General features: G+C 29.3%; 2 protein-coding genes and 1 pseudogene across 4 annotated transcripts; 1 reads left to right on the forward strand and 2 right to left on the reverse strand.

Annotated features, from left to right (window-relative positions):
- LOC149889272 (uncharacterized) overlaps positions 1-11517 on the reverse strand; it is a 65744-nt pseudogene extending 54227 nt beyond the window's left edge.
- Positions 1876-2626, forward strand: LOC149889277 (hydralysin-3). Its single transcript, XM_090086347.1, has one exon. It carries the CDS (start codon positions 1938-1940, stop codon positions 2592-2594), a length of 657 nt encoding a protein of 218 aa, XP_089942473.1. The 5' UTR covers positions 1876-1937; the 3' UTR covers positions 2595-2626.
- LOC149889278 (uncharacterized) lies at positions 6919-9622 on the reverse strand. Of its 3 annotated transcripts, none has more exons than XM_090086352.1 (8): positions 9264-9622; positions 9039-9173; positions 8676-8844; positions 8304-8426; positions 7938-8219; positions 7776-7840; positions 7375-7481; positions 6919-7120 (listed from the first exon to the last, which is right to left on the reverse strand). In XM_090086352.1, exons 1-2 carry the CDS (start codon positions 9451-9453, stop codon positions 9061-9063), a joined length of 303 nt encoding a protein of 100 aa, XP_089942478.1. In that variant the 5' UTR covers positions 9454-9622; the 3' UTR covers positions 6919-7120; positions 7375-7481; positions 7776-7840; positions 7938-8219; positions 8304-8426; positions 8676-8844; positions 9039-9060. The 3 variants fall into 2 exon arrangements, with proteins under 3 accessions (XP_089942477.1, XP_089942478.1, XP_089942479.1); XM_090086351.1 differs by having other exon boundaries at positions 9065-9173.
- Positions 11518-12178: the final 661 nt, after the last annotated feature.

Here is a 12178-nt window from a genome sequence, read left to right on the forward strand (position 1 = left end):
TATAAAACGTCACCATCAAAAAAGTTACCTGTCGTTTCAATAAACAGGAAACAGAAAAAGAAAAAGCAGGTATTATACTAGCTTAAAGTAATTTCTGCAGAGCCATTTTATATAGATAAAAATTATGTTGTTCTCTTTTTTTTATTTTTTAACTTTTGGCTTTTCTAATCGAATTTAGTTAGCTTTAGTAAAAAGTCGCCATGTCTCTAGATTAATCAAATAGGTTGAGAACAGCGGTAAGATATAGTAAGAGGCCTACCAAACTATTTCCAAAAACTTGGTTACATTTACACGATTAAAAACCTAGAACACAGTTTACATGCAACTAAATCAACCATAGATTTAAACTCCATTCCCAACAACAAATCTTAGGATGTTCCATTTCTTGTTTAAAGATTTTATTTTACAACTGAGTTCACATGAAACTAAATTAAAGTTACTAGAAAAACTCCGCTTATGTTGGAGATAACGAAATAGTTATTGTGGAGAACTATATAAGGAATGTTACTTGAGTATATGGCAACAGAAACGTTCTTTACTAAAAACAAGATATCCAATCAAACAGAGATGCGTGAACACTAAGGCTCGTATTTTTTTTAACGAAAAGAGCATCTAATCTCGCCTGATAGAAAATGACGATTAATTTCTGATTGGATAAGGGCAGAAGTGTTATACCGCCAACCTTTGAAACCTCCTTTTCTTATAACATATAAGTAATCCAAAAAATAAGTTACATAACTACGTACGAAAAATTAGGTCCCGCTTTTTCCAAGCAATAAAATGGAAATTCAGCGTATTAGCAAAATTCTCTATGTCTAATCTGTTTTAGATTATATGAAGGAGGTTGATTTTTGCGAAACTCACTTGTACTTAACGAGAAGTGCACAAAAGATAAATTCTAACTGTTCCTTTTTTTTTTTTACGTGTTTGCATTGAAATTAAACATTTGTATCAAGATTAGACTGAAAAGAATGGCACTATATCTCACGCAAGATAAAAGGAAAATACGATTCGCAGTATTTTTTCGCCTAGACAATTATTTACAAGTTATGTTTACCTAAAGATCACATGCCATCTTCTAGTTGAATGTTCCACTTAGAAAACATCCTTGTTTCACTCTCTAAATATAGCAAACAAACTACGAATAACAAAAAGTATCGCTTCTGAAACTCTAATTTATAGTCTGGGGTATTTTTTTCTACTGTAAAAACTCAACAAAACATTGAAAGAGATGATATTTCACCCCTATCAATTGTTTTGACAATAACAGAAAAACTTCTTACTTTCCCCCTATTTTAACTCTATAAACCAGAATACTCGTCGTTTATGGCATGGTAAAAATCAATAATCAGAAACAAAGGCCTAATTTTAACGATAATTATCAATTGTGTAAAGCGTACTGCTCCAGGCTATAGTATATCGATCACTGCTTGTTATGTAAGATGTAGGTTATTTTTGCATAAAGGTGTACCAATTTACCCCAATACCAAATTAGACCGTACGAGTCTTCATGTGCAATCTTTAAAAGAAGTTATCACAATAAAACACAGAAGTGTATTTATCATCACGCTTAACATATAGTTAAATGAAAAACTGGCCTAAAAGTTTATTTCTATTAATAAATTATGTCCGTATACGTTCAAGTTAAAAAAAGTTCGTTTTCAAGTGTTTGTTTAGAAAACTCATAAAATTATAGACCATGATCAGACTAACAGTTAAGTTTATTTTTTCACGCAAACACTGCAGTTGCAAAGTACACATTCGTCTAAATAGTATTTTTAACTCTTATTGTTTTAACTCAGTTGACGCAAATCCGGCTGCATCTGTTAACAGTTTGTCAATCAAACCGCTCTTATATTTCAGCATGAAAAAGTATAAATGGCACGCTGCTATTTAGAAACACGTTGCACAAAGTTTGAAGAACAAACTCTTCAGCGATGGGTAAAGAACTTCTAACCTTTAGTGATCTCACATGGCTGGACAGTAGTCCAGACACTGTTCGAAGTGCTTTTACGAGAGAGTATGGAACAACACCTGAAGGCATTGCTCTAAACAGTGAAGGTTACTTTAGTTTCAGTCATCCGCCAATCACTGAACAGTATGGTCGCCCATGCTACAAACAGACTGGCAAAACAATAATTACGTCGCAAGACTTATCTGCTCCAACAGATGATGTTCTTGGAAGCTCTGCTGCCATCAATCGAGGCGACTCGCCGATTACTTTGACGTTTGGAGTTGAAGGAGTTTTCCAAATGGGAGGAGAATTTTCACTAACGGTATCAGTAAGAAAGTCGGGATCCAGCAGTGTGGAAAAAACTTCAACTTCATCTGTTCAAGTTACAGTTCCTCCGCGCTCGAAGGTTGTTGTTAGCATGGTTGGTATTATGAAAAAGGAAAAGGTATTTTTTGAAGTTCCAGTAACCGTAGATGGAAGTTTCGGAGCTAACTTCTCTTCAACAGTTCAAGGTCACTACTTTTGGTTTATGGACGCTCGCAGTTGTCTAAATAAGACGTCTGGTGTCATTAAAGGTACGATTGATTACGCCAACGTGTTTGACGTTTCGGTTGAAGTTGGACCAAGTGAGCCTTTGTAAACCTTTTTTGTAATATTAGAAAATGCTTTTAAGCTGATTTTGTAACTTTATTAGGAGAAAAGAGATGATAATAAACGCATAAAAAAAAAAGTTTAATTTTGTTTTCAATAAGAAGAGAAACAGAATTTGTAAGGGATTTTTAAAACTGTGCAGAAAATCCATATAGGAAAATTCATGAAACAAACAAGTTATGAAGACAGATGGTTTTATTTTGTCTTTTATCGTTGTTGTTTCCGATAATATAGTCTGAAAAAGGTGAAAACGGCTCGTAAAGTTGATTTTCTGTCAACAGCTTGTTAAAGCGCTCAAATGCTAACTTTTATGATCGCCGATGAGAAATCTTTTATATGAAAATCTTTTTATGGAAAATGATTTTTTTAAATATTTTTCGCGCCCAAAACAAGGGTTCTGACGCTTTTGTTACATTTGAATGCAACAACCCCATTACAATTTGAACTCATTGGTTGATCAGATAAGAAATAAAGCGTATTGCAAATATAAAGAGCATTGAAAAACGTTAGCAAAATTGAGAAATTTCACTTTGAAAACTGGTCTTTGTATTGCCGCTCTCTTCTCTCTTTTTTGGCCTAAAGTATTTTTGCATTATGTATAGTGTACAATCTGTTCTAGCATTCATTACTTTCTATGCGTTGAGCTTTCAATTAAAAAACGTAGCATTAAGCTTTTTTTTTTTACCCTAGCAAAGCTATTCAAGGTACTGACTTCTCATTAGCAAAATACAATTTGTGATGAACTTCTAAATGATGCCTGCAAGTTACCAAGAAAACCTAATTTATGTTTTATATCTTAAAAATCTAATTAAAGGGTTGTATCTTGAAAATCGCATTGTGTGCCAAACACACAGATTTTCTTAGTTTACTTTTGTTAATGAATGTTTTTTAAAGAACTTTTAAAGAAAGTTCTCAAAAACGTTTTCACCATATCAACGATTGTGCTAATCTCTGGTAAGCGTTTGTTTCGTTATAATGCAAATTGACCTGAATTCTCTGTCAGGAAAAAACAATTTACGTTCATTTTATCACAATGTTTCTGCTTCAATCAAGTTTGAATAATAACAATTATTTGTTAACTAATGCTGTTTAAATCCTGACTCAAGTAACGTCAAATGCTAACTTACAAAACTTATTCCGTAAAAGCAATTTATTGAAAAGCTTGTTGAATTGCTATTTTAATAATGATTAATAAAGATTTAAACCCGGCAACTTTTCTATTTAATTACATACTCCGTTAATCAATGATGCATAAGCTATCCGACAAATTTTAACTTCGCTTTCTTAGCTTATTAAAAAGACATTAATACGTGCGTATAAAAAATTATGAAATAATTGTTATTTTAAATAATCCCAGCTAACAATTAACAATCAAGACACGTTGTCATAACGTTCGTTTATCGTTTGCTGCAAACAATACGTGTTGTGAACAAAATCTTGTGAACTCCGATTTACAGTTGTTGAACGTTCAATAAACAGACAGCGATCGTTGATTTGACATTCACTGCAAACGTTATTTTGACAGCTCTTGAACGTTCATATCAAACGTTCAATAAGGAACAGCGGGCGTTGACCTTCCGCTTATATACATATATATATATATATATATATATATATATATATATATATATATATATATATATATATATATATATATATAAATTAATTAATTTATTCAGTTGAACGTTTAGTTTTAGAAGAATAGGTTCAAATGGAGTTCTTTATATTTGCAAAAATTTAGTTTTTCATTTTTGCTCTTCTTAAAATACCAAGTCGAATTTGGTTGGTTTGAGAATCCTGTATTTGGATGATATTCTAATATCTATTTCAATGCAGAATTAGAAAAAATAAAGGAATCATGGCGCAATCCAGGATACTTTGCAACAACATCTCAAACTTTCAATCAGCATCAACGACAACATGACAGTTCAAACCAGGATATCCTTTTCTAAAAAAATGGTAGTTAATAATTTTGAAAATGTTAAAATGTTTTAAAAATTTTGAAAGCAACTAAAACCTTTTTGGGAAACATTGACATCATGTTAGAAAAACTGTTTAACTTGACCGAAACAAAATTGCTTTTTTACATGATCTTTTTTCATAAACTATATGACCTTACATTTTAATATTGTTTTAAGTTTAGCACTTACATTAAATAACTTGATGTTTACAAACTTTGAAGAAATATGATGTGCTATTTAAATTACTAAAACAAACTTCGATTTTTGTAATAAACATGTTTCACTTTGTGAAGCTGAATTATTTTCTTTTCATAAATTTAATATTTTTTTTTACATATTATTAACAGCATGAGGCGATTTATAATAACTTAATAATGTGAAGTAAAATACAGCATAAAAAAGCATTAGCATCTTAAAAAAAGGAAATAGTAAATAGTTTTTTTTTATAAAGAATAATAGAACAGATATATATTTTTTGAACCTTGGATGCATTATATGCAAATATACATAGACAGAATAAATCTACAAAACTAAAGCTTTTTTAAGTTTCTCATGATAATTATGACTGTGAAACTAGGCCAAGCAGTGTGCGCTTAAAACTTTTTGTCTAATGACCTAAAGTAATGTAATTAAAATGATCAGGTATTAAATCAAAATGATAAGGTATCAAATCAAAATGATCAAGTATTAAATAAAAATGATGAGTTTACCTGCAAATATATGTTGGCTCATCACTCATAGTAAATCCTTTGATTTGTATCATTGTACTATAAACTAAATCACACCGTCTGACAAGGTGATGATTGTGCTGAGTAAAATATTTGTAAAACTGGCTTCCATGAGAGGTGTCACATAAAATTACATGAAACATGTGGACAAAGTTTGTGAACATGTGAACAAAATTTGCATATTGACAATTATATTTTAATTAAACAAAGCAAGTTAGTTAGAGAGAAAAGTGAACTTTGACAAGGTTAAACTCCATACAACTTGAAAAATACAGAAACCTTACCAAAAGTCTGCAAAAATAAAAAATCACAATTTAGGAAGAGTAGGAGGGTGCAGTTTAAAAATTGATCTTACAATAATCTATTATGCTAAGTTAAAAAAAGTTAGGGTTTGTTTGATTTTTGCTAAACAATAATGAAGTGTCATATTTACATATAGAGAAAAAAGAAATTTTATTTTATTTGTTTTTTTTTCTGTAAACCAAGTATGTGAGATTTTCCCTGGGATTTTTGCTACCTCTAGGTTTGCTAGGTTTTGCAGGTTGAATAAAAACCCTTCATAAAGCACCACCTTTAAGCTGCACTTGTAATAATCCATTAATAACAAGCATACTTAACAATAAAGAATCATAAGATTATAGTTAATCTTTTTGGCATTAACTATTCATTCTTACCAATTATTGCTTGAAAACTCCCAGTTGAGAAAAGCCTCAGTGCTATCAGTACTTTTGCTTTTGAAAAAACTGGGTTGCTTCTCAATATGATTGGTGACAAATCATTGGGTAAAGTGTTGACAATATCTCTTATATTATTTTTGGTAAACAAAGTTTTTAAAGACATTCCACATCAGAGTAATTGCTACATTTACAAAGCTGTTAAAACAACGATAGGAATTATGATCATAATTATGATCATTTTTATCAATAATTATGATCATTATGATCAATTAAATATTAATACTTAACAAAACAAGAACCATTTTAAAAAAAATTTCTGAAGAAAAACATATATTTAATAATAAAAATATTATATCTTTATAAGATGTGATATTGTTGTACAGGGACTTGTTAAATACAAATTACCACATAATATAACATTTTGTAAAGATGTTATACTATTATATATATATATATATATATATATATATATATATATATATATATATATATATATATATATATATATATATATATATATATATATATATATATATTACCCAGTGGGCACACGGACGACTTTAAGACGTTTTAAAGACGTCCGTGTGCCCGTCATCGGGACGTCTTTATTTTGTTTGGTTTGGAAATACAGAAAGACATCCTGCGCGGAACGTCTTAAAGACATCCTTTAAGAAACGTAAAAAAGACGTCCCGATCGGACGTACAAAATTGGTTCAGTTTGGAAATACGGAAAAACGTTATAGATGGAACGCCGAAAAGACGTCTTATTCGTTTTTTTTTTAATTTAGTTTTTAGTTTAAATATTAACTCTGAATTATTTTTTCTAAAAACGTTTTTTACTAATTATATAAATTAAACAAATTTAATTAAACTACCATATTCATTTTGAATAGAAGCAGAATAATTCGAGTTCAACACACAAATTAGTTAAGTAAAATTTATTTACAGAAAACTATTTACAAAAAATGGTTTGATGCTACGAATGCTGTGAATCATCACTTCCACAAAAATCATTAACATCATCCTTGTTAGCAGACAAAACGGAAGAACAATTTCTTCCGCCACCATTTTTTCGATCTGGAGCACGTTTTAGAATGTTTCTAACAATCGAATGATCTTCATTCTCTGTTAAAGCATTCGGGGCACAGCCTAAGAAATGAGTTATAATATTAGTAAAATTGAATTTATGCAACAAACTCTTTTTAATCTGTTAATGTATAACTCAGATGATTTTTGTGCGTATGTAGTATAAATTGAAAGAACAATCTGTATAAAGCACTTCAGAAATTATAAGCATAAGAAAGTTTTATATAATAATAAAAATATTTTATATTAATGTAAAAATATATTATGATATAAAAATATATAATAACAAAAAAATATAATATATTAACAAAAAATACCTATAATTATCTTCATTAAACTTGTTTTTCGAAAACTCTCTCTTTTGTTACCAGCCAAGTTAAATAAACTCATCAGTTTATTTGACATCAATCAAAATAAATAAATGCTAAAAATAAAAACCAAACCCAATCATAAGCACTTTAAAAATTATGGACACCAGTTTTAAAATTACGTTCTACTAATATGCATGAAACATGCAATGATCTTAGAGATTAGGAATAGTTAGTGTATCTGATAGGGTGAGTCAGGGAGGGTGGTTTAGGGATGTAGAGCATAAAGATGCAGATAATTGGTAATCAGCATGTAGAGAGTTAGCAGATTTAGGAGGTATAGAAGTGAAAACATGAAAAAAAAATTGGAGAGAGTGCGTTACAGATGACATGAAAAAGCAAACACATACTTAACAAGCATTGCTTTCACAGTTGCATAACTGGAATTACCACCAACATTTAATAATTGACGCTTCTAAAAATAATGAGCAGTGCAAATAATTAACATTTTTTTCATAACTTAAATGTTGAAGATACTAGTCATACTAGTTCTAAATGACAAAGCTGGTTACCAAATCCGAGAAAATAGGTCAACAGGTAAAACCATGATAATACATGATTTAATCATCATTTCTTGTTTAAAGCTTTTAATTTATTTTTTAGAAAAGTACTACTTCTAACTATATTCTTTTCTACTTCTTTATCTGATAAAGAGGAGTCAAATTTTTTAAACTCTTCTAGCGTATCAATCTGTGATTCATCTAATGATGAACTATCTGCTCTTAATATATTTTTAATGCCCTCCATTTAATCACGAATGTCTGTTAGTAGATGGAGCACTTTGTATTGAAATTCTGAAAATTAAATAAAAGTGGTTATGAAAAACTTTAAAAGTATAATAAAGACAATATACTTTGAAAATTAACATATTTACATACTTCCTTCTTCTAAAGGGAATTCTACATTATTCAACTTTTTTTTTGAATTTTCTATTTGAGAACTATCTGATTTTAAACTAACATCAGTTGGACTTAACTTCCTCATGGGTGCTTTTTGGGATACTGAAAAAGTAAAGCAAATTGTGTGAATATAGCTATGATAAATTATAACAGATGATTTTTCTCATAGTCAAAAAAAAAAAGAAAAAAAAAAAAAAGAAGCTTCATAAAACATACCAAGAAATTACAGTAAAAAACAGATAAACTTGTAGTTTATAAACAACAGTTAAAAATATAAACGTGTATGTTTACAAATGGTTATTAAATGACAACTATAATATAATTTATGACAAATATAGAATATGAACTTACTTATTTTAGGTAATGAAGACTTTTTTGAAGGAACATTCATGTTTTCTAGTATTGTTTTTTTTGATGATAATTTTGAGGGTCTGTCTGGGGGTCATTAACAGCCTTTTAACAGCATGTGACTTGAAGATATTTGATAAGCATCTGAGGTTTGTTATGTCAGGATATGTTACTAAAACAGAATTTAATCCAACAAAAATATTATTTTTAAAAGTTGACACAAAAATAACAATCAAGTTTCACATATATATATATATATATATATATATATATATATATATATATATATATATATATATACATATATATATATATATATATATATATAATAACTTTGCAAACATATAATTTTTTTTATTAACATACAGTTTAGATCAGGTCTTGGTATTTACTTTTTTTTTTTCTTGGTCTTTTTTTTGTTGGGATCTTTTTTTTCAAGCTCCTCGTTTTCAATTTCATTTGAAGTGGTAAACTCAAACTTTTCGCATAACTCTCTTTCATCTTTTAATAAAATTTTAAGTATTAACACACCAAACATAAGATGCCTATCAAAAAACTTATAATTTAACTATACAAACACATACTATTTACCATCTCTAACTTTCTCTTTTAACTTAACAAACTTGTGCCACGATGGATCAGGTGGAGTCAGTTCTTTGTATGCTCTGAGAAAATTTCCTCCTGACGGCCAATATATATAATCTTCATCTACCCAGACTATCGGTATAACACCTTCCTCTTCCAAATTTTCTTCCACCCAAACTGCTCTGCACCAAGCCATTTTTGTTAAATTTTTGAAGGTGTTTTCTAAAAGATATATTTTTATGAAATAAACAAATGAAAAGAGCAAGACTATTTCTTTGAAAACGATAAAACAAATATCATAACATAGAATTTAGAAATATTATTATTTGACATTTACAATCAAATGAAACATTTAAAATGGACTTATATTGCTTCGATGTGGAAGTAACACTATGTTTAGATATGAAGACCAAATTGGCGTATTATACACATCTTCCAAGTGCCTAATTTTTACTTCATCACATAAAAAAGATTCATCTGATATGATTTCTTTAACAAATGCAATGCTGTTGTTTTTAAGAAGAAAGCAATTATCTTTTCCTCCACTAGATATCTTAGTTGAGAGGTTTTTTTTTTGTTAGAAACCCAAATGAAATTTTCCATTGAGTTTATCTTTTTACAATTTGTGCAACTGGATTAGAAGAACCTTTTACAGCTTTCTTTACACGCTGAAGAAAATTTTCATAAGGAAAACATGATACTGTGTTTAATGAACTATTATAGTTTAAACAATCATCAGGCAAATGTAATAGATTATGAATATTATACACTGTAAATGTATTTCCATAGATATATTTGCAATTATAAACGAACTGTGTTATTAAACTCCTTGCATAACCAGTATACTGCATGCGAAAGTTATCATCAGACTGTAACATAATACTTTTTGCAATTCTTAATGCCAAGAAATGTTTGTATGAATCTTTAGAGAAAATACATCGTAGAACAACTGGACCGGTATACAAAAGAAATTGACGAAATTCAGTTGCCTTCCATTGATCTAAGTCATTGAGACTCCGTGGCTGACGTACAAATTCACTTGGCATGTGTCCATTTAATGATAGGAGACAGCTTGAAATTTCTTCAAATTGATGAGCAGCTATTTTACCACCAGGACCTATTTTCCAATAATTCAATAACCTACGGACAACACCTAAACATACAAGATGCATGTAGTCCAAAGGGAAATTGTTGATCATATCTAAATTAATCAAAACTAAAGGAGATATAGATGTTTGATGGTGATTATATCCAAAATTTTTAAATGTTATGTTTTCCCTTAGAGGATAATCAATTTCATCGTTAAAAACAACACAACCTTCATGTGTTCCATGAATACAACATCTTTCACAAGAGTCATAACCAGTGTGGGATATGATACATTTCAAAAACTCTCTGGCAGGGGCATCACACAAGAAACACTTAACCTTTACATCATATTGGTTACCATTGATTGATACACTATGTTCCACCAACTCATTTAACTCTGCAACAAAGTCCTCTAAATAACCATAAATTGAATCAGGTTTTTTGTTTCCACAATACAATGCAACAACAAATATATCAAAGTCACCAAAAGAAGCTAAAATTGGCCACAACTGTGTACTGCTTGACTTATACAATGGCAAACCATCAATGGTAAAACACAATGCAATGCATCTTTCAGTGAAATTGTGATGCAAAAATATTGTTTCTAAACTTTTTTTAATACCTAAATAGGTATATGTACCTCCACATTTTTGTATAATATTAACTTTCCTTGGAGTTTGCAAAAGTGTTTTGGCATCTTTTGGAAGTTCAAGCCCCTCTTCACGAAGTATATTAAGAAGCTCATTGACAGAAGCTCTAGTCCGTCTGTTACGAATGGAGCAAGCAGTAAGTTTTTGGCAAAGGGTATAATTAGAATCATCAAATTTAGTATCATCATCATTGTCAATGTGGCTCAAGACAAGTAAATCAGATTCATATGATTAATCAGCATCTGAAAGAGTACATGAATCATTATTACTGCTGCTATCAGATTCACGAAGAATGCAACTGCTATTTGAATAGTCAGAGAGACTTAATTCAGCACAGACTAGATTTTCATGTTTTTCAATCTCAAAAGTTTCATCATAATTTCTAGTAATCCAAGCACTTTTTTATTTGTAGTTTTCCATTTTTTTACATTAGCTGCCATTATCATAGTATTAGTTGTGCTTTTTAAAAAAATGACTGACACTTTTGTAAAATAAATACTTTTAATAACTAAAAAACACATAATACTTAATATATATTAATCAGTTACAGTCTTATTAAGTCATCATTTACTATCCAAGTTAGTTTTAGTTAAAGCACTATTCCATGTCGATCAAAGTAAATCAAATTAAATCAAATTGAAAAAATATCTATTAGTTATTAAAATTAGTTATAGTAACTAATCTTGAGCTTGTTATATAATATAAATAATATAAAAAACTTTACATATAAGTAAAAACTAAAATAACAATCATATTGATATTAATAATAATAACAACAACCATAATATAGTACCAGTGCATAGGTTATACACTGTTATTTTTTAAAGTAAATAAAATTTAAGTGGTATGTTTCTTTATATGTTATCTTTTTATATTACCAAATAGTTACCTAAATAGTAATTGAAAAATCTTCGACGAATTCACAATTACTATTTAGGTAACTGTTTGGAAACATAAAAAGATAGCATATAAATTTAAAAAAAAATACTCGGATCCAAGAATAAGAATCGCCATTTTTGGAATCCATGCTTTTACGCGCTTGCAGCCGCGAAAAAGCCGTTTATAAAACGTTCAAAGAAGGTCATGAAAAGTAATAGCGATCAATTTATTTATTTCGTTACATTTTCGGGACGGACAAGAAAAAGACGTTTATAAGACGCTTTGTTAAGGTTCAGATTGTCT

The sequence above is a fragment of the Hydra viridissima genome, unplaced genomic scaffold, assembly GCF_058129835.1.
Source record: "Hydra viridissima isolate aposymbiotic clone 2 unplaced genomic scaffold, HvirCarnegie_v1 scaffold_4, whole genome shotgun sequence".
Lineage (NCBI taxonomy): Eukaryota > Metazoa > Cnidaria > Hydrozoa > Anthoathecata > Hydridae > Hydra > Hydra viridissima.